General features: G+C 51.5%; 1 protein-coding gene across 2 annotated transcripts in view; it reads right to left on the reverse strand.

Moving 5' to 3' along the window:
- ZNRF1 (zinc and ring finger 1) overlaps positions 1-22,650 on the reverse strand; it is a 105,533-nt gene that overhangs the window by 31,203 nt on the left and 51,680 nt on the right. Inside the window, exon 2 of one of the 2 annotated variants that reach the window (XM_084644601.1) lies at positions 401-496. The exons of the other annotated variant lie outside the window; for it this stretch is intronic. Within the exon in view, the coding sequence (XP_084500727.1) occupies positions 401-496 (96 nt within the window). The remainder of the gene's footprint in view (positions 1-400; positions 497-22,650) is intronic. 2 annotated transcript variants of the gene reach the window in all.

Consider the following 22,650-nt stretch of genomic DNA (forward strand, 5'->3'; position numbering starts at 1 on the left):
CACAGGACCAATAGCTGGTTGGCCACTCCCAGCTGAAGAACACAAGTGTGACGGGAAGTCCCTGAGCTGGAAGCAAAGCAGGGAGGAAGGGCATGGCCGAGACAGGGCAGCTCCTGTATCCAAAGGGTGGAAAGAAGCAAGAGCCCTGAATAAGCTGGGGGTGGGGCTAACTCATAGCCCAGGAGAGCATTTATCTGGACATGCTTCCCCGTAGCAAGCCAGCTAAAGCTGACCCCTCCAAGCCTGACAGTTGGGCCCTCTCCTGGAGGGACGCAGCACGTCTACCTGCGATGAGGCTTTTCTCCGTGTCCTGGGCTGAGCTGCCTAGCAAACCCTGTGATGTTTACTGGCCCTCCCTAGGGCTCACGAGCCAGCTGCTGCACACAAAGGGAGCCCTTACCGTTGTAGGAGAGGCGGGGCTTGCTCAGACACATGATAAAGTGCATTTCCATCTCGTCGGAAGCCACAGATTTGGAGCAAATGGGGCACTTGAAACCTGGAAAGAAGCAAAGGGAACCACGATTAGACAACATGCACCCCAACCCCACAAGGGAGCCGGGCCGCAGGCTCGCTGCTGCCAGACGGCAGGCCCTGGCATGAAGTAACCAGCCTGCTCCAAGCAGACAGCCAACACTGCCCAGGTGTTAACAGAGGCTCTTACCAGGAGCGAAGACACTCCTTGCTCAGTACCTAGAACTCTGCTAGCACTCTGTGCCCAGTCCACTGCTGCTCCCCGCATGACGCACAGGCCAGAACACGCCTGCCAGCCACGGGAAATACAGAATGTGCACAGAATGCATTTGCGCTACGGCTAACGCAGGCAGGACAGAGGCAGAGACCCCACACCGGGGTCCCACGCCACCTAGAGCCCGACCACCCAACGAACACGGCTATCGGCCAGTTCACTTCCCTAGCGAGCACTGCCCACAGCTTTCTCCAGACTAGGTTTAGAGTAATGGAGCTCCCACCTTTCCCAGTAGGGCTCGGTCAGAAAGAGCCCGTGCCGGAAGCTCAGATTCCCCCCTCTGAATTTCACCCCACTCCTGCTAGCCACACTGATAGTTCCCCTCCCGTTGGGAGCATTTGTATTGATGTTGCTAGCACATGGAGCAGGTCTGTGCTGGACACACAGAGGATCCACAATGAGGAGCTAACCCAGCTCACGTAATGAACGGGCGCAGAGCCACAGGAGGGAGGAGGAAGGGAGAGGGAGATGGGGGTGAGGGACACCAGCAGCACGACATGGCTGCTCAGCTTGGCCACAGCTGCGGCTCTTGCCCTTTTTCAGGAGGTCATAAAAATTAAGGGAAGGGTAACCACTTTTCTGTATACAGTGCCAGAAAATTCCTCCTGGCCAGAGGCAAAACCCTCTCACCTGTAAAGGGTTAAGAAGCTAAGGTAACCTCGCTGGCACCTGACCAAAATGACCAATGAGAAGACAAGATACTTTCAAATCTGGGCGGGGGGAAGGGGAGGGAGGGAGGAAGAGGAACAAAAGGTCTGTCTGATGCTTTTGCTGGGAACAGAGCAGGAATGCAGTCTTAGAACTTCTGTTAGTAAGTAAATAACCTAGCTAGAAATGCGTTAGATTTCCGTCTGATTAATGGCTGGTAAAATAAGCTGTGCTGGATGGAATGTATATTCCTGCTTTTGTGTCTTTTTGTAACTTAAGGGATTCTCTGTGTTTTGAATCCAATTACCCCTGTAAGGTATTTACCATCCTGATTTTACAGAGGTGATTCTTTTACCTTTTCTTTAATTAAAATTCTTCTTTTAAGAACCTGATTGATTTTTCATTGTTCTTAAGATACAAGGGTTTGGGTCTGTGTTCACCTGTACAAATTGCTGAGGATTTTGATCAAGCCTTCCCCAGGAAAGGGGGGATAGGGGTGGGGGGGCGGATATTTTGGGGTAGACGTCTCCAAGTGGGCTCTTTCCCTGGTGCTTGTTTAACAAGCTTGGTGGTGGCAGCATACGATTCAAGGACAAGGCAAAGTTTGTACCTTGGGGAAGTTTTTAACCTAAGCTGGTAAGAGTAAGCTTAGGGGGTCTTTCATGCAGGTCCCCACATCTGTACCCTAGAGTTCAGAGTGGGGAAGGAACCCTGACATTCACTATGCTGCACTTCATGCTCTCAGCGCCTAGCCGCCTGGGATCCCAAGTCCCTTTTTTGCTGGCATTCCTGTTCCCTCTTACTCAGTGGAGAGGGGAGCTGCTTCCCACAAAGACATAGTTTGTACCCTGATACCACTGGGCAAACCCACAGTGTTTCACAAACCTCAGCAGACACCTCGGTGGTTTTATCCCATCTGTACATGGAGGTAATCTCAGACAGACAGAGAGAAAGTGACTTGCCTAAAGTCAACCAGTCTGCCACAGGATAGGGGTCCTCGGTTCCAACTGCCACCTAAATCTGCCTCAATTCAGCACTGGAATTATATGGTGGCCACATAGAGACATGCTTCTAACATGTCCCCCAGACACACAGTGTGACGTAGGCATGTGTGTGTCCTTTTAGGAATCTGAGAGAGCACTGGGAGGAGTAGCAGCCTAAGATGAAAGAGTCAACCCAAGCCCCAGGTGGCAGGCAAAGGGGGCCAACAGGCAAGTGAACTCTGCTCAAAATGATCCAGCCCTGCAAAGGACACCTCCTAGCTCTCACAGACCCCATCTCTGATAGCACCCGATGTAACAGAGCTCTCAGCCTGCTTGATCTGGTTCTGATTGCTGGAGCCCTGAACAATCCCCATGGGTCTGCGAGGGGATGTTGGGGGTGGGGGGGAAGCAACTCAACACAATTCTAGAGACAGCCTGCCTGTTTACAAACACCTCAGCACAAAGGTCACAGCCAGCCATGGCCCAGGCTTTGAACACTGTGCTAGCTGGCCTGTTAATCACAGAGCTCCCAGCAATGGGACTGGTCCCAGCAGAAACAGAGAAAGAGAGCAGGCAATGAACAAGGTCTGCAGTGAGAGCTAACTCTGGCAAATGGAAACAACAAGTCTCTGCAGGAAGGGCAGGACAGACAGTGACCCCACTTTGATGGGAAAGCCTGTCCAATACCAGCCCCTAGGGGCCATCTCTCCTTCAGTGGTAGCGGCTCTGCAGCTGGCCTGAGATGCTGATGAGGGTCCCATTGCTGGGTAGGCCCCAGCACAGCACAAATCTGAAGGGCTGTGGAACTGGCTGGGTCAAGGAGTTGATATGATGCTGTACAGTCTTCAACATCTAGGCTGCCCTGCCTGTCCAGATTAGGTCAGCAGCGATGGAGGAGTTTTTGGAGGGTTGTTCAGGGCCTGTGGGGTTCAGGGCCAGTTCTTAGCACAACAGGAGTCCAAAGGCCACTTTGCTTCGGGGGCGGGGGGCTCAGCAGGAGGTGTGGGGACAGTAACTCCCTCCTCCATCAACCAATCGGTCCCATCAGCCCAAGGCTGTAGCCTTGTCAAGCAGCCCAGCACTAGAGAGTCTATCAAGCCCCACATCAAGTGAAATCGGGGGCTTCCAGCCACTTGCAAGGCTTTGCAAGTTCCTGACACCTTTTGCTCAGAACAAGCACGCCCCTGTGTCATGCTGTGAGTTACCACTTCACAGTTAGGGCTCTGAGCTTCTCCCCATGTAACAGGTGATCAGCAGACTCCCTGGTGCAAAGCTTCTGGGGGCTGAGTTCTTGCAGACATCGGCTTAACAATTCCCCTAGAGCTTTCCTGGGAAACCACAAAGTGGGTTTTAGCTCATGAAAGCTTATGCCCAAATAAATCTGTTAGTCTCTAAGGTGCCACAAGTACTCCTAGAATTTTGAAAGTTCACTCCTGTCTGGCCCATTGTTTCAAACAGTCTTTTGAGGCTCAGAATACTTCCCAGAGTTTACATTAGACATGGCTGCCCCCTAGGGACATTACACAGTCCCACAATAATACATAACCATTTGCATTTTGAATACACTGAACTCCTAAAATACTTAAACTTAATTATTTTAAGGTTTGTCCAGGAAATTGCCATCTCTGTCACAATCTACCTGCTTGCAGTGTTGCTGCATTGGTCCCAGGATAAGAGAGACAAGGCGGATGAGGATCTTTACCAACAGAAGCTGTCCCAGTAAAAGAGACAAACTTGAGTGCCACAGACCTCTCCTTCTGGTCTGAGGAAGGTACTCAGTGTCACAGCTAAATACAAGGCAGAACAGATTGTTAAGCATAAGGAGTTAACGTGTTGCAAGAGACCATTTCAACTGAAGTGAGCTATTAACACCTCTGCAGGATAAAGGAGAGTTACTGGGTTACAGGCCCTTGTAATGAGAGATAAAACCACCCTCTCTGTGAGTCCATGATTTTTGGTATCCACCAGAGTTATGAATTTCAGTTCTCAGGTTCACCTTCTGAAGGTGCTGGGAAGGTTCCTTTGAGGAGGAAGACTGAGAGGTCAGATATGGAGCAATTGTTTTGTGGTGTTTGTGTCTTATTTTTCTGCGAGACTTCATTCGCGTGCACAGCGCACATTTCTGCACAGCTTTGTTCGAACGCACATCATTCTGATTTCACCCACCTAGTTGATACACTGGGTGAGGTACACCATGTGTTGTGATAGGCATGCGTAGGACCCCTGAAAGGCATGTTGTGGGGAGTGTTGATCATCATAGCAGTGGAGAGGACACTGCAGGCTTTGCATCTGTTCAGCTGGTGTGTCGTGGTCTGTGGGAAGCTTGCTTCTGATGAGCTTAGCGAGGTTGTTTGGGAAAGGTTTCTTCCAGGATGTGGTCACCGTCAAGCATGGGCTGTAATTGTTTCATGATACCCTGCAGAGATACTGGCTTTATGTCTCAGTAGCACAACTGGTAACCCATAACTCTCCTTTAAGGTGTTTCTTGCAACATGTGTTAATTCCTTATACTTCGGCATTGGTGAGACCTCATCTGGAGTAGTGTCCAGTTTTGGGCCACAAGAAGGATGTGGAAAAATTGGAAAGAGTCCAGTGGAGGGCAACAAAAATAATTAGGGGGCTGGAGCACATGACTTATGAGGAGAGGCTGAGGGAACTGGGATTGTTTAGTCTGCAGAAGAGAAGAATGAGGGGGGGATTTGATAGCTGCTTTCAACTACCTGAAAGGGGGTTCCAAAGAGGATGGCTCTAGACTGTTCTCAGTGGTAGCAGATGACAGAACAAGGAGTAATGGTCTCAAGTTGCAGTGGGGGAGATTTAGGTTGGATATTAGGAAAAACTTTTTCACTATGAGTGTGGTGAAATAGTGGAATGCATTACCTAGGGAGGTGGTGGAATCTCCTTCCCTAGGAGTTTTTAAGGTGAGGCTTGACAAAGCCCTGGCTGGGATGATTGAGTTGGGGATTGGTGCTGCTTTGAGCAGGGGGTTGGACTAGATGTCCTCCTGAGGTCCCTTCCAACCCTGATATTCTAGGATTCTATGATTCAATAAAAGATATTACCTCACAATCTACATGGAAAGTTAGTATGCTGCAAACCAGTGTGTGAACATACAGTGCCCTACCCAGCCTGCACGCCCTGAAAGCCCCGTGCAGACCCTGCTGCCGTACCCTGAAAGCTCCCTACTGTACTTCAATGTACTCCCGTTCAAAGAGCCGGACATCAAAGTACACTTTTAGCACACAGCCCCAGGGTCCACGCAGCCAGTTAGCCTGTGGCAAGCCAGTGCACTGTATGTTCACACCCTGGCTTGCCACGCACTAACTCTAAGGGCTTGGATACACTTGCGAGTTAGAGCGCAATAAAGGAGCCCCGGGCAAACTAGTTCACTACCCGTCCACACTGGCAAGGCAAGTAGAGAGCTCTGACTCCGCGGCTACAATGCTGTTGATACTGCACCTTGGCAAGTGGAATAATGTTTTGTGCACACCCGCTGGAGCGCCGCAGCACCAGTGTGGACGCCCTGGTCCTATAGTGCGCTCTGATCGGCCTCCGGAAGTGTCCCACAATACCTGTGCTAGCCACTCTCGTCATCACTTTGAACTCTATTGCCCTGCCCTCAGGTGACCGACTGTCAGACCCGCCCTTTAAATTCTCAGGGAATCTGGAAAATCCCCTTCCTGTTTGCTCAGCCAGGCGTGAAGTGCTCTCAGCACATCTTTCCAGGTGACCATGCCTCCGCGCGCCAGGCGATCCCAAGTATGGAACAATGGCGAGGTGCTGGACCTCATCAGTGTTTGGGGGGAGGAAGCTGTCCAGTCCCAGCTGCGCTCCAGCCACAGGAATTACAATATCTTTGGGCAGATATCAAGGGACATGATGGAAAGGGGCCACGACTGGGATGCACCACAGTGCAGGGTTAAAGTGAAGGAGCTGCAGAATACCTACCACAAAGCCCAGGAGGCTAACAGCTGCTCCGGTGCTGCCCCCGCAACCTGCCGTTTCTACAAAGAGCTGGACGCAATACTTGGGGGTGACCCCACCTCCACTCCGAGTACCACCATAGACACTTCAGAGCCCAGTTTAACAAGGCAGGAGGAGGAGGAGGAGCAGCAAAGCAGGAGTGAGGGTGCTCCGGCAGAGGAAGACACCCCGGAATCCCTAGATGCATGCAGCCAGGAGCTGTTCTCAAGCCAGGAGGAAGGGAGCCAGTCGCGACAGCCAGTGCTTGGGGAAGGACAAACACCACAGGAGGTTCCTGGTATGTGGCTTTTATTTTGGGAAGGAAGTTATTCGGTGTGGGCTCTTGGGGTGAGGAGGGTTAGGGCTGCATGCATACCTCGATATGGAATAGGGCGTTGATGTGCTCTCTCACATCGCGGTAATCGGCCTCAGTGATCTCTTCAAAGGTCTCATCCAGAACATGGGCAATGCGCTTGCACGGGTTTCTCGGGAGAGCCACTGTGGTCCTGACCCAGTCAGGCTAACCTGTCAGTGCCACTGTGCCATGAGGGGCGGGGGGACCATTGCTGCACACAGGCAAGCTGCATATGGGCCAGGGTGGAAGCCACATGGCAGTAGAAGACCCTCCCTTGCTTCCCTGGTCACCCTCAGCAGCAAAATATCTTCCAGGACAGACTCCTGTGGAAAATGTGGGGACAGTGTTCAGCATAAGGGCCCTCTGCTGCTGTTGGCTCTCCCCAAGGCACAGAACCCCAGAGGACAGTACAGCCGTGAAACAATCAGTCACACTTGACCCTGTGCTTACTCACCATTTTGGGGCTCCAGTGGGTTACGTGCACGCACTTTGGCACAGACAAATTATGCTATTGTGTAGACTGTGCTTGCCCTTAAGTACAGGGGAATCATTGCTCTGTCTGTTGTAAACAATGCTGCCTCTGTTAAGTGTTGCATTTTGCCTTTACAGATGCAACCGTGAGATCTCAGCTGTCTGTGTTATCACCGGCTGAAAGACTCCAAAGAATCAGAAAGAGGCCACATAGAAGCAAGGAAGACCTGTTGCATGAAGTAATGCAGCATTCGAGAAATGAAAATTGAAAAGTGCAGGAGTGGCGGAACAGTGAAAGTAAGATCCACCAGCAGAATGAGGTGTGCCGGCACAAAAGCACGGTGCTCCGGCAGCAAAGCACGGATCAGCTGATAGGCATAATGGAGCGCCAGGTGGACTTGATCCAGGCACTTGTAGCCATGTAGGCAGAGCACTACCATGCCTGCCCTCCCCCCCCCCCAGCCCTTGTCCCAAAACTCTTTCCCTTGTGCCCCCATGTCACCTCCAACCCACTTTCCCCAACATCCGGGTTCTTACCGCCACCAGCTGCCTGCACCTGTCGCTTCACCACCCAGCCCTGCAAACTGTGACCGTTACTCACTGCACTCAACCCTCATCACCATGCATTTTAGCCAGCCAGAAGTGCAGCACTCATTGCACAGCACTCCAGACAGGAAGGCTGAGTATGATAACAGGGCATACACAAATCTGTGATTGTACCATTCCCCATCCCACCCCCTTGCCCTTTGTGTTTCCCAAGCAGTTGTATTTCTTTTCAACAAATGCATTTTTTTTTCCTTCTTCAGTAAATGGCTTTTTTGGCTTTGAAAACATTCTTTATTATTGCTCTAAGTAAAAGATACTTTAGCCCAGGAAAGAAACAGGCACTGCAAGTCAGCGTAGCAACACAGATTCCTACTAACATTGGAACCACAGCAATTCCCTCCCGTGCAGGGCACCAGAAATTACCCATTCCTTTAAGCCTCAAATTGCTCCCTCAAGGCATCCCTAATCCTGGCAGCCCTGCTCTCTGACCGTTCAAATTCAGCCTCCAGGTGTAGAACCTCCGAGTTCCATGCCTGAGTGAATCTTTCACCCTTTCCTTCACAAATGTTATGGAGGGTACATCCCTGCGGATAGAACCACGGGGATGTTCTCATCAGCCAGGTCCAACTTCCCATACAGAGAGCGCCAGAGGCTCTTTAAACAGCCAAAAGCACACTCCACAGTCATTCTGTGCCGACTCAGCCTGTCGTTGAACCGCTCCTTGCTGCTGTCAAGGCTCCCTGTGTAGGGTTTCATGAGCCATGGCATTAAAGGGTAAGTGGAGTCTCCAAGGAACACAATGGGCATTTCGACTTCTCCTATGGTGATCTTCTGATCTGGGGGAAAATAGTCCCAGCTTGCAAGTTCCTGAACAGGTCAGTGTTCTGAAAGATGCGTGCGTCACGGACCTTTCCAGGCCAGCCTGTGTTAATGTCAATGAAACGTCCACAGTGATCCACAAGCGCCTGGAGAACCATCGAGAAATACCCCTTCTGATTAACATACTCAGAGGCTACGTGGGCTGGTGCCAGAATTGGAATATGTGTCCCATCTATCGCCCCTCCGCAGTTAGGGAAACCCATTTGTGCAAAGCCAGCCACAATATCATGCACCTTACCCAGAGTTACGGTTCTTCTGAGCAGGATGAGATTAATGGGCCTGCAAACTTGCATCAACACGATTCCAACGGTCAACTTCCCCACTCCAAACTGGTTAGCGACCAATCAGTAGCTGTCTGAAGTTGCCAGCTTCCAGATCGCAATAGCCACCCGCTTCTCCACTGACAGGGCAGCACTCAATCTCATGTCCTTGCGCCGCAGGGTGGGGGCGAGCTCCTCACACAGTCCCATGAAAGTGGCTTTTCTCATCCGAAAGTTCTGCAGCCACTGCTGGTCATCCCAGACTTGCATGACGATATGATCCCACCACTCGGTGCTTGTTTCCCAAGCCCAAGAGCGGTGTTCCACTGTGGTGAGCAAGTCCGTGAATGCCACAAGCAAACTCATGTCATGTGCGTTACTCGAGTCAATATCATCATCGGACTCCTCACTGTCAGTTTGCAGCTTAAGGAGTAACTCGACTGCCAGACGTGACGTGCTGGCAAGACCCATCAGCATATTCCTCAGCACTTCGGGATTCATTCCCGCAGAACGAAAGGGAAGACAGAGCACGCAGTACAAAAAAACATTGAAAGATGGTGCCAAATGTGGACGGAAGCTCAGGGATTGCTGGGATGCGAACCAATGCATCACGGGGCGTTGGGACATGACCCAGAATGCCCCGCACTCCCTGCCTCCTTCTCACAAGCCACAGCAGCAGAATGGGAAGAGGTGCTCTGTGGGATAGCTGCCCATAATGCACCGCTCCCAATACTGCTGCAAGTACAGCAAATGTGGCCACTCCAGTGCGCTTGCAGCTGTCAGTGTGGACACACGGGCATCACCTTCCCTCTGTGCTCTACAAAGGTGAGTTTAACTCACAGTGCTCTACATCTGCAAGCGTAGCCATGCCCTTAAAATGTAACCATGAGAGAGAGGGAAAGGGACAGAAAAGGAGAGAGGGAGGGTGTTATGTTCGGCTCTAGGGGCTCATCTACACAAAGTTCTTCCCGATTAACTCCATATGTGGACACACTTATTCCAGAGCAAAGTCTCCACACTGCAGCTAATGGGGAACAAGTCTGTGTGTAGACAAGCCCACAGTGAGCAACAGCACTGTGTGCAGAGGCTGTACTACCAGGCACCCAGGCTGCATCAAAGGTCGAGGCTGATTGAGGGCCAAGGCCCCCTCCCGTGCAAGCCTCCAGGAGCAAAAGTCACATCCCAACACCTATTCTTGCTCCAAAAGATTTCCTCCCCTACCTGCCCATGGGGCCCATCCCCCAGCCTTTTAGTCTCAAATCGTCTCAATCTCACACCCCCACCTATCTAGAAGGCAAGGGGGTGGCAGAACCTTTGCTCCCCCAGGGCTGGTGAACAGCTGTTGAGCAGCACAAGGGACTCATGACAATTGAGAACTTTGCCTTCACAACGCCCCCAGAGCCCTAGCCCTCTGGCACTGAAAGACCAAGTGCTAACCCTAAGCTGGGTGGGCTGTCTCTGTCTCTCCCCCACCCCCGTGCAGTCACGCTCAGTACTGCCCCGTCCAACCCTTTACCAGCCAGCCACCTCTTCCAGCACAGAGCTCCAGAAGGCAGTGTGCTGAACTAGCGTGGGCAGAGCCAAGCTACGCCATGGTTACCAGTTTGCCCGCCCTGAGCTCAGCAGAGCAGAGCGCTCTCTGACGCAGCCAGCGCTCATAAGCTCCTGATGCAGATTGGTATTAGAATATTCGTGCACTTCAGGAAATTCCCTGCCTGCAGAGAGGGAGAGGATAAATAGCTTTAAGAAGACAGGTCCTTTGATTAGGTCTGACTGCAGTACTAAGAGCCTTCTTCATATATATGCATAGCCCGTAGAGGTGAGAGAAGGAACGTATACAAATTGGTTAAGGATTAATCAGATTTTTCTCTGCTACCAAATGGTTTTAGCTGGGTCATTTTTGCTCTTGAAAGCAGGTCTCGATACACAAATTCCCCCTGGTTTAACGAGAGTGAGAGAGTTCAGGCCCTTCCTGTGCACAGAGCCAGAATAATGATTGTACACTTAAAATGGCCTCAACAGGAATGCGAAATATACGTTATTTAGTACTTTACAGCAAAAAGGAGGCCAAAAGAATTACAACAAACAAGTCACTCATCCACCACCGAAAGGCAGCCATCTCTAGAATGCCACGCAACGTTCCTGAACAGCGCACAACACCGCACTGGTCAGGACAGGAAGTTAAAAATCTTGTCTCTGGGGGACACTGCAGGAGGCATAAGGTACTTGCCCGATCTGGCATTAGGCCTGGAAATCTGCGGAGAGAGTCATGGCACCTTCAGTGGCCATAAAATAGGTGAGGGCCCCGTGTGTTAGGTATCATCCTGGCACTGTAGGTAACGCAAAGGGAGACCTGGCACTCCCTGCAGCACTGTGGGGTTTCCACAGCTGCCGCATGATGGATGTGCATAGGCCACTAGTGCAGCTTTCCATGAGGCTGTCAGGAAATTGCCAACAACATAAAATCAAAGATGAATCCCAGAACAGGGCAGCAAGACCTCAGCCAGACGGACCCACAGAGGAGGGCTTTGTGGTGGTTATCGGTATTACCAAGGATGCGATCAACATACTGTTCTTCACCCCTGTAACTCATCAAGCCTCCCCGAGAGCTAGGTATGTATTTACAGAAAGGGAAAGAGATGAACTGGCTTGCTGAGAGGCAGTGAAAAATCAGGGCCAACCTGGATTAGAACCATAGGAGTCCTAGTTACCAGCCCTGTGCTTAGGCCAGTACACCAAGCCCCACAGCAGAAGCCACAACCACTCCCTGTTCTCAGCTTCTCTAAGCAAAGCAGCTTGACACTCTGAAATGTGCCATGAAAGTTATTGGGGACCCCCTCACAATGAGAGGAGAAGGCAGGCTGGTGACCTGAGGGCGAGGTAGTCTTTCCAGGTCAACAGTCACAGGGAACGCCAGTCTGCACAGGGCAGTTCTCCTGGAATGAGCAAGGTGGGAATTTAAACGGAGTCCTACCAGCATAGCCCCCACATGGACACTTGTTTTGGTATAAGTGAGGCATTTTCCCATTTACCTAAGTAAGCTGCTTAGGAAGCAGCTTAAAGAGAACCCAGAAAAGCAGCTCACACCAAAATAACCCTACCCCTGCGGGACACTTATTCCTGCATGACTGGTTAGGCCTTCCTGTGTAAGCATGGCCTGCAGTAATCCACTCTTCTTCACAGAGGACCCTAATACACACCCCCACTTCTGGGGCCGAACGCCCCAGGGCTGCCTTTTAAATAGAGCAGGAGCTTGTAGCTTTGTAGGAAAAGATTGAAAGCTGCTGCAACTGACAAATGCATCCGATGAAGTGAGCTGTAGCTCACGAAAGCTTATGCTCAAATAAATTGGTTAGTCTCTAAGGTGCCACAAGTACTCCTTTTCTTTTTGTGAATACAGACTAACACGGCTGCTACTCTGAAACCTGAAAACAGGATGCGGAGCAACACTCGCAAGCATACCGAAACCACAAACAGACCGTTTTAAAGGAACAATGGCAAGGGCTAAGGTACATGAAACGTACAGGCTAAAACCCACCTACACAGGGGTGGGGGGGGGAGGAGGAGGAAAGATGAACTGGAGCACTCCTAGCCCAGGAAGAGATCTGTAACAATCCATGAGCCATGTTTCCTGTGAGGGTGAGTCTTAGCAACAAACCACCACCCAATGGCTGCCTTGCAAATCTTCTGCCTAGGAATGGATTGAAGGTTGGCTGCAGAAACTAACCTCCTCCCCTGGCACCAGGGTACATCTACGCTGCAATTAGACCCCCATGGGTTGTGTGGTTTGGGCAAAGGGGCTGTTTACTGTTGCCCTTCCAGCTACAGCCTGAGCTCTGGGACCCTGCCACCTTGCAGGGTCCTAGAGCCTGGGCTCCTGCCAAGCCTGGATCCCTACCCTGCAAATTAAACAGCCCCGCAGCCCGAGGCAGCTGACACGGGGCAGCTGCAGGTTTTTTAACTGCAGTGTCAATATTCCCCCCAATGTGCTTTAGACACGACCAGGAAGTTGCAAGGCTGCTACGGAGCAAAGACTGATACACAGCACCAGTCCTGTAGACAGGGCTCTCCTGGACAATGAAAGGCTTGCTGATCTAGGGTGCCGAGAGTTCATATCCTAGGTGAGCTTTAAAGGCTGCGGACCCCTGCAGTCGGAAGCCCGGGGAGTTGGTGGAGAAGGGCCTTGCAATAATGGCAGCATATGAAGGGAGAAATCCACCAGTGTCTTGGGGAGGAAGGTCAGTCTCCCCAACACAGTGTCCACACAAGGGTCTGACACTGGCTTGCTGAACTGCACCACTGCCAGCAGGAAGTGACCTGCTGGGTAAGAAATCTTAGTGTGGAGGAGAGAAGCCCCAGCACCTTTGTACGGCATCCTAGCACCCCTGACCAAGCCTTTCCAAGGGTTGTGTCAAGAACATACTGAAACCACAAACAGACCAGCTAAGGGCAAGAGAAACAGGTCTGTCTCCTCTATGATCAGGGACGCTGAAGCAATCACCACCTATCCTATCGGAATGCATCCGATGAAGTGAGCTGTAGCTCACGAAAGCTTGTGCTCAAATAAATTGGTTAGTCTCTAAGGTGCCACAAGTCCTCCTTTTCTCTTTTCACCTATCCTTTGATAACATCCATAATCAAACTCCACCAGCTTGAAGGAGTACATTGGGCAGTCGGATGTGGGGCACATGCTAGCACCCACCTGGGCCTTCTGCACCAGGCCCCAAAGATTTCCCATTCAGTTAGGCTCCTTACAAGCTGTGAGGAGGGCATGCTGCCCGGGAAGGGGTCCTGGATTGGGACAGAGACATATCCTGGTTCAGATTGCTCCGCATGGTCTGACTCACACCAGTACAGAACATGTAGATCATGGGACTGGTGTCTTTCCAGAGCTTCTGGTAAGGAGGCTGGGGGGCCAGACTTACCTAGGGAAGGTGTATGTGAACCTCTCCTGCCCACCCCTGCAGGGACAGCGTGTCCCTGGCTGCGACAGCCTGTGCTTACTATATAGTACAGAGCACTGTCAAGCTGGGCTTCACAAAAGGTAGCAATAGATCTCTCCAGAGGCCTTTCCTGAGGAGCCTGGCTAAGCACTCCCTGATCCAGAGGACACCAGCGTGGATCTACCCATTGGCTTGCTCTGCCTGCATTTTCCTTGGTCGAGCTGCCACTGCCCTGGGGGGGAATGTCTTGCCAAAGGGGGGTGGGGGGGGTTTCCTCCAGGAAATGACAGCAGGCAGAAAAGAGGAACAGGGCACCCTGCAGCTCCTCCACAGAGCAGCCTCCTTCTTACTTCTGGAAGCGGAGGTGCTAGTGGTCCCACAGCAGATGAACATACACAGTGCCTCCTGCTGGAACTGACTGCCTTACACCTTACAACTATGGTTATCCCCTGGAAAGTGACCAGAAATAAAGGCACCTTCTTACTCAGACACCCAGGACAGAGTCAGAGCAGCTTACTTCAGTGACTAAAATAAGTTTTTATTCCTTCCCACTTCTGTTAGCACTGCCCAGACAGCAGAGCCCCAGGAGAGGGAGCTGGAATCTGCAGGCTCATGCTTTGTCAACAGACTAGCCAGCCAAGCTCTGATTGCAGACTCTTCTGGGTAGAAAGGGTGGGTAGAAAGTTGGCTAGATTGTCGGGCTCAAAGGGTAGTGATCAATGGCTCCATGTCTAGTTGGCAGCCGGTGTCAAGTGGAGTGCCCCAGGGGTCGGTCCTGGGGTCGGTTTTGTTCAATATCTTCATAAATGATCTGGAGGATGGTGTGGATTGCACTCTCAGCAAATTTGCGGACGATACTAAACTGGGAGGAGTAGTAGATACGCTGGAGGGCAGGGATAGGATACAGAGGGACCTAGACAAATTGGAGGATTGGGCCAAAAGAAATCTGATGAGGGTCAATAAGGATAAGTGCAGGGTCCTGTACTTAGGATGGAAGAACCCAATGCACAGCTACAGACTAGGGACCGAATGGCTAGGCAGCAGTTCTGCGGAAAGGGACCTAGGGGTGACAGTGGACGAGAAGCTGGATATGAGTCTGCAGTGTGCCCTTGTTGCCAAGAAGGCCAATGGCATTTTGGGATGTATAAGTAGGGGCATTGCCAGCAGATCGAGGGACGTGATCGTCCCCCTCTATTCGACATTGGTGAGGCCTCATCTGGAGTACTGTGTCCAGTTTTGGCCCCACACTATAAGAAGGATGTGGATAAATTGGAGAGAGTCCAGCGAAGGGCAACAAAAATGATTAGGGATCTGGAACACATGACTTATGAGGAGAGGCTGAGGGAACTGGGATTGTTTAGTCTGCAGAAGAGAAGAATGAGGGGGGATTTGATAGCTGCTTTCAACTACCTGAGAGGTGGTTCCAGAGGATGGTTCTAGACTATTCTCAGTGGTAGAAGAGGACATGACAAGGAGTAATGGTCTCAAGTTGCAGTGGGGGAGGTTTAGGTTGGATATTAGGAAAAACTTTTTCACTAGGAGGGTGGTGAAACACTGGAATGTGTTATCTAGGGAGGTGGTGGAATCTCCTTCCTTAGAAGTTTTTAAGGTCAGGCTTGACAAAGCCCTGGCTGGGATGATTTAATTGGGGATTGGTCCTGCTTTTGAGCAGAGGGTTGGACTAGATGACCTCCTGAGGTCCCTTCCAACCCTGATATTCTATGATTCTTCACTGTTGATGAGCCAGAAAGAACCCAGCTTGATTCTCAGATCCCAAGGAGGATTGGCAGGAGCCACCATGTAGAACAAACAGCATGAGTTGTAAACTGGGCAGATTTCCAACTGGAATTCATAGAGGGTAGATCTACACTACGAAATTAGATCGATATTACAGAAGTCGATTTTTAGAAATTGATTTTATACAGTCGATTGTGTATGTCCACACTAAGCACATTAAGTCAGTGGAGCGCGTCCTCACTACCGTGGCTAGCATTGACTTACAGAGTGGTGCACTATGGGTAGCTATCCCACAGTTCCTGCAGTTTCCGCCACCCATTGGAATTCTGGGTTACGCTCCCAATGCCTGATGGGGCAAAAACATTGTTGTGGGTGGTTTTGGGTACGTCATCAGTTGTCCCTCCCTCCGTGAAAGTAACAGCAGACAATCGTTTCGTGCCTTTTTTCCGTGTGGATGCCATACTGCTTTCAGCAGATGGTGCAGTAGGACTGCTAACCGTCGTCATCCACCGCTTCCGCTGCCACTCTGCTCTGCTGCTATTGACTCAATAGCAAATTTCTCCATGTTGTCTGTCCTGGGGTCCCGGGTACGTGTGTTCTTCCTCAGAAAACGTGCGCGGTGCTAACCGTCGTCCTCCACCGCTTCTGCTGCAACTCTGCTCTCACTAATCCACCTCGCGAGTCCTCTTGTCGTTCTCTATAAATATCTATTCTCATGGCATCCGTCGTCAGCCACTGCTTCCGTGGCAACTCTGCTCTTCTGCAGATGCCATACCACGGAGCCCGCTCAGCTCACCACGGCAGTTTTAAGCATTGTAAACACCTCGCGCATTATCCTGTGGTATGTGCAGAACCAGAACCTGCAAAAGCCGGTGAGGAGGCGATGGCAGCACAGTGACGAGAGTGATGAGGACATGGACACACTTCTCTCAAAGTACGGGCCCTGGCAATTTGGCCATCCTGGTGGTAATGGGGCAGGCTCATACTGTGGAAAGCCGATGCTTGGCCTGGGAAACAAGCACAGACTGGTGGGACCGCATAGTGTTGCAGGCCTGGGATGATTCCCAGTGACTGCGAAACTTTCACATGCATAAGGGCACTTTCATGGAACTTTGTGAGTTGCATTCCCCTGCCCTGAAGTGCCAGAATACCAAGATGAGAGCAGCTCTCACAGTTCACAAGTGAGTGGCGATAGCCCTCTGGAAGCTTGCAATGCCAGACATCTACCGGTCAGTTGGGAATCAATTTGGAGTGGGCAAATCTACTGTGGGGGCTGCAGTGATCCAAGAAGCCAACGCGATCACTGACTTGCTGCTATCAAGGGTAGTGACTCTTGGAAACGTGCAGGTCATAGTGGATGGCTTTGCTGCAATGGGATTCCCGAACTGTAGTGGAGCGACAGACGGAACGCATATCCCTATCTTGGGACCAGACCAGCTTGGCAGCCAGTACGTAAACTGCAAGGGGTACTTTTCAATGGTGCTGCAAGCACTGGTGGATCACAAGGGACGTTTCACCGACATCAACGTGGGACTGCCGGGAAAGGTTCATGATGCTGGCATCTTCAGGAACTCTGGTCTGTTTCAACAGCTGCAGCAAGGGACTTACTTCCCAGACCAGAAAATAACCGTTGGGGATGTTGAAATGCCTATCCTTGGGGACCCAGCTTACCCCTTAATGCCATGGCTCATGAAGCCATACACAGGCACCCTGTACAGTAGTCAGGAGCTGTTCAACTACAGGCTGAGCAAGTGCAGAATGGTGGTAAAAGGTGCATTTGGATGTTTAAAAGCACGCTGGCGCAGTTTACTGACACGGTTAGACCTCAGCGAAACCAATATTCCCATTGTTATTGCTGCTTGTTGTGTGCTCCACAATAACTGTGAGAGTAAGGGGGAAGACATTTATGGTGGTGTGGGAGGTTGAGGCAAATTGCCTGGCTTCTGATTACGCGCAGCCAGACACTAGAGCAATTAGAAGATCACAGCAGGGCACGCTGTGCATCAGAGGAGCTTTCAAAACCAGTTTCATGACTGGCCAGGCTACAGTGTGACAGTTCTGTTAGTTTCTTCTTGATGAAAACCTGCCCCCTTGGTTCACTCTACTTCCCTGTAAACCAACCACCCTCCCAACTTCAATCACCGCTTGCAGAGGCAATAAAGTCATTGTTGTTTCAAAATCATGCATTCTTCATTAATTCATCACACAAATAGGGTAGCCCAGAAGGGGTGGGAGAGGAGGGAAACACCGGGTGGGGTGGTGAATGAGGGGAGGAGGGAAGGACAAGGCCACACTGCACTTCAAAACTTATTGAATGCCAGCCTTCTGTTGCTTGGGCAGTCCTCTGGGGTGGAATGGTTGGGTGCCCGGAGGGGGGCCCCCCCCAATGTTTTTGGGCATCTGGGTGAGAAGGCTATGGAACTTGGGGAGGAGGGCAGGTGGTTACACAGGGACTGTAGCAGCGGTCTGTGCTCCTGCTGCCTTTCCTGAAGCTCCACCAGATGCTGGAGCATATCAGTTTGATCCCCCAGTAGCCTCAGCATTGCATCCTGCCTCCTCTCCTCATGCTGACGCCACCTCTCCTCTTGCTCCCACCACCACTCATCTTGCTCATCCCTCCTGTCCTTGCATTCATTTTCTGCTTTCCTGGAATCTGCCATTGTCTGCCTCCATACATTCTGCTGGGCTCTTTCAGTGCGGGAGGACTGTATGAGGTCAGAGAACATTTAATCGCAAGTGCGGTTTTTTTGCCTTCTTATCCGTGCTATCCTCTGGGATGGAGACGATAGGAGGAGCATTGAAATATTTGCAGCTGCGGGAGGAAAAAAAGGCAGAGTAGTATTTAAAAAGACATTTTAGAGAATAATGGGTAGACTCTTTCACAGTGAACCAAGCTGTTAACATTACATAGCACCGGTGCTTTTGGTACAAGGTCGCATTTTGCTTCTTATAGTGAGGGCCTGCTGGTTTGGTGTGAGAGATCACACACGCGGGCCAGGCAACAGAATTTGGCTTGCAGGCAGCCATGGTAAGCCACAGTCTTTCAGCTTCTTCAACCTTCATAACACGTGGGAATGGTTTCAAAGAGCAGCGCCCTCCTTTCCCATACCAAGCACCCGTTGGGTTGGCCATTTAAAAGGAGGGGCTGCGGTTTTCGGGTTAACGTGCAGCACAAACCCAACTAAACCCCCCTCCCACCCAATTCTCTGGGATGATAGCTTCACCCCTCCTCCCCTGTGTGACTAGTATCAGGGAAGATCCCTGTTAGCTGAACGCGAACAGCTCAGCGTGAACAACCCCCCACCGCGTGGCTAAAAGCAGGGATGATTTCTTTTCAGCCACAGGCAAACAGACCAGCAGGAACGGCCCCCTCTGAATGTCCCCGGAGGATTTCCACTCCATCCCCAGACACATTAACAGACTTTTCCAGTAGCTTTACTGGCCGCGAATGCATCCCAAGTATTCAGAGCAAATCAATAATTAAACATGCTTGCTTTTAAACCATGTATTATATTTACAAAGGTACACTCACCAAAGGTGCCTTCTCTGGCTTCATAGTCCAGGAGCCCGCCTTGGGAGGGTATTGGCTCCAGGTGATAAACAGTTCCTGGCTGTCGGGGAGAACTGTTTCTCCGCTTGCCTGTTTTGTGCTATCCTCCTCCTCTTCATCTTTCTCATCCCTAAAATCCTCATCCCTGATGCGTCAGACTCCCCCTTTCAGGTGTCCATGGACAGGGGTGGGGTAGTGGTAGGGCACCCCCTAGAATTGCATGCAACTCATCACAGAAGTGGCATGTCTGGGGCTCCGACCCGGAGCAGCCACTTGCCTCTTTGGTAGGTTTGCCTGAGCTCCTTAATTTTCATGTGGCACTGCTGCAGGTCCCTGTTATAGCCTCTGTCCATCATGCCCTTGGAGATTTTTTTCAAATATATTGGCATTTCGTCTTTTGGAACGGAGTTCTGATCCCACGGATTCGTCTCCCCATACAGCAATCAGATCCAGTACCTCCCATTTGGTCCATGCTGGAGCTCTTTTGCGATTCTGGGACTGCATGGTCACCTCTGCTGATGAACTCGCCATGCTGGCCAAACAGGAAATGAAATTCAAAAGTTTCTGGTGCTTTTCCTGTGTACCTGGCTAGTGCATCTGAGTTAAAGTGCTGTCCAGAGCGGTAACAATGGAGCACTCTGGGATAGCTCCCAGAGGCCAATACTGTCGAATTGTGTCCACACTACCCAAAATTTGACCTGGAGATGTCGATTTCAGCGCTAATCCCCTCATCGGGGAGTACAGAAATCGATTTTACGAGCCCTTTAAGTCAATAAAAATGGCTTAGTTGTGTGGACAGGTGCAGCGTTAAATCGATCTAACGCTGCTAAATAAGACCTAAACTCTTAGTGTAGACCAGGGCAGAGAGAGGACAGATATCAAGTCCACAACGGCACTGTTATGGTTACTTCCCATAACATAACAGGCTGTAAGCGATGGGTGTTCCTTGCCATTCCGCGGCCAGGAGTACTGATCCAAGTGTGGGGACACATTACACAGCAGACTGGGGGCAAGGGAGAGCGACCCAGTTCCAAACAGCATCTGCATGCTGTTCCATTCAGGTACAAACTCGGGGGCGCCACGAAGCACAAAAGGAGGAAAGGCTGAATGGAAGTGTCAAAGTTTGAGGCACCCCTTCCCTGGAAGGGCAGTTTAAGCTTTGGTTGGAAGAGGCATTAACAGGAATCAGCAGCCCAGCGTTCAGAGAGGTGAAAATACCAGACCAAAAAAAGAGCAACCTGGACCATAGACACAGCCTGTCTGCCAAGCAACCAAGGGGTGTGTCTTCCCAGTTACCTAGCAACCAGGCACACCTTGCCCTTTATCACACGCCAAAGTCTCTTGCTTTCTCCTGGGGACAAACAAGGAAAAGCCACTTGGAGCACAGGGCTCTCTGCAGAAGCTGGGCGAGCTTTTCTAGCAACACAAAGAGCTCCAGTGTGCATCAGGGCTCTCCGGCAGGCTGGGGCAGGCTGCATCCCCACCGCTCCGTCTCTGTCCTCTGCATGGACTCTCCTTCTACCCATGCTCTCCATGTCCCTTGTTTACACGCACCCCACTCCCCGGTAAGCACCTGCAGTGACTTCAGCCCATCAGGTCCCAGTCCGTGCCCCCCCGCCCATGAGGTGGGATTCTAGGAGCCCCAAACTCCTGGCCATCTCAATCCTGATTCCGCACAGCCACACAGTCATCTGCAAGAATGGCAGCCCCAGGAGAGGCTGCAGCATCCTTTTGGGTGCAGGAGACAGATGCAGGCTGGCCCAGCCTCCCTCCCCATGTGAGGTGAGCAGCTGTTGGGGTCAGCATCAGACCCAGCTCTGATACAGGAAGGTGGCTCCACCTAGGTCTAACTGCTCCCACTAAAGCAGAGTGAAGGTCTCCCATTGACTGATAAGTGCTTTGGAATGTCCCAGGCAGAGCGAGCTGGAAGGGGGCAGCTTAGCTGGGCTGGCCACCCACTGAGGTTGGGGCCCACCTGAACCTTAAGGCGATTGACAGACTAATGGCAGCAGCTGGAGCCTGGTTCCAGCAAGCAGCCTTGCACACATTGAGCCTTTTAGCCCTTTCTCCCATTTTAAAGTGAAGCAGCCCAGGGATGACTCTTCCATATCCAGTTCAGGGCAAGATTCCCAGCTAAGGGCTGGGACTGCAGATCACCCTCTCTGCAACCCATGGGAGTTGCTCTGGGGCCTCAGGGTTACATGGAGGGAGAGGAAGAGAAGATGTTACGCATCTAGTCTGCCTGTACATCACAGTGCATGCAGTTGGTGCTGTCCGGTCCCAGCCTCCACTGTGGGCCCACACTGGTGTCTGCATGCCAGACCGACTGGCACCCTCAAACTCTGCAGAGATCCCCTGTTTGCTGCATGAGTGCCAGATCCCAGGAACACTCCCTTGAGCCTGTTCCGGTCAGTGCCCTACAAAGTGACCCTGTGCATCGTTAAAAGCAGCATCAGAACAAGGCAGCTCCATGCAGATGCTAACAACAATTGGCTGACAGATGGGTATTCTCTGACAACTGCTATGTGTGTCCACTACTCACAGGCTTTTAGCGTACCAAGCCCAGAACAGGTATGTGTCCCTTTAAAGACCTGATTTCTCGCTGAACTTGACAGTTGCTAAACAGCGTTTCACAGCCCCAGGTCCCACCCGACATGCTATTTTAACAGCTGCCCCAATTCTGCCCCTCTCTGGGATCACCTGAAGGGATCATTCAAGAGCAGCAACAGGGGCACAGTGAGAGGAAGAGCTCAGATGAGATCTTCTGCTTACGATCTGCCAAAGCCACAGTCCTTGTGTCCCTACCGGTCAGCGACTACAGCAGCAGGAGGTTGGCTTGCTGCCCTCCAGCCTCTGCGTTAAGGGCAGGGAAAAGAGGAACCCGCTCCCTATAAAGTGATTCCAACTCCTTGGCTCTTAGTGTCCCAACCACACACTACGGGGAGAGCAGCCCCTTCTCTGGGGGATTCATTACAGCTAAAATAGCAGGGTAACGAGGACAGCGAGTGCCACGGGCTATGGGGAGGGAATTTAACTCTAACATGGCACAGAAGGACCCCGGCAGGAACTGCTGTGGCGCATGGGCAGTTTTGCAGGTTTGGGTGAAGATGTGGGGGCCGAAGTCATTGGGTGGCCCTAGCAGCTGCAGGGCAACTTTTCCCTAAACGGACATGCCAACATGCCTCCTCCCAGATAGCAAAGACTGCATCTAGGGGACAGCCCAGCCAACCCCGAACTCTCGACCCAGCTGCACCCTTCATGCTGGAGGAGTGTGTGATGGGGGACACAGGAGCACAAATGGGACCCAACAGTTCCTTTCCAACAAGCTGGCCTCCAGCCCCCTGGTTTCTAGTGCTCCAGAACAGCAGGCTGAAGTCAGACCGGTGCCCAAGGAGTGGAACTGCACAGCTCCCTTGTTAAAAGAAACCACTGCTACATGAGAAGCCAAAAGGCTAGGAGATCCCACCATGTTCGCCCTGCCTGAGGCAGATCCTACAGCCAGTCAGACCTTTGGGATCTGAGGGCCAGGGCCAGAGCCCATTGAAGTCCTATGGATTTCCACAGGTTCTG

The sequence above is a fragment of the Lepidochelys olivacea genome (genome assembly GCF_965140295.1).
Source record: "Lepidochelys olivacea isolate rLepOli2 genome assembly, chromosome: 12".
In the NCBI taxonomy this organism is placed as follows: Eukaryota; Metazoa; Chordata; order Testudines; family Cheloniidae; genus Lepidochelys; species Lepidochelys olivacea.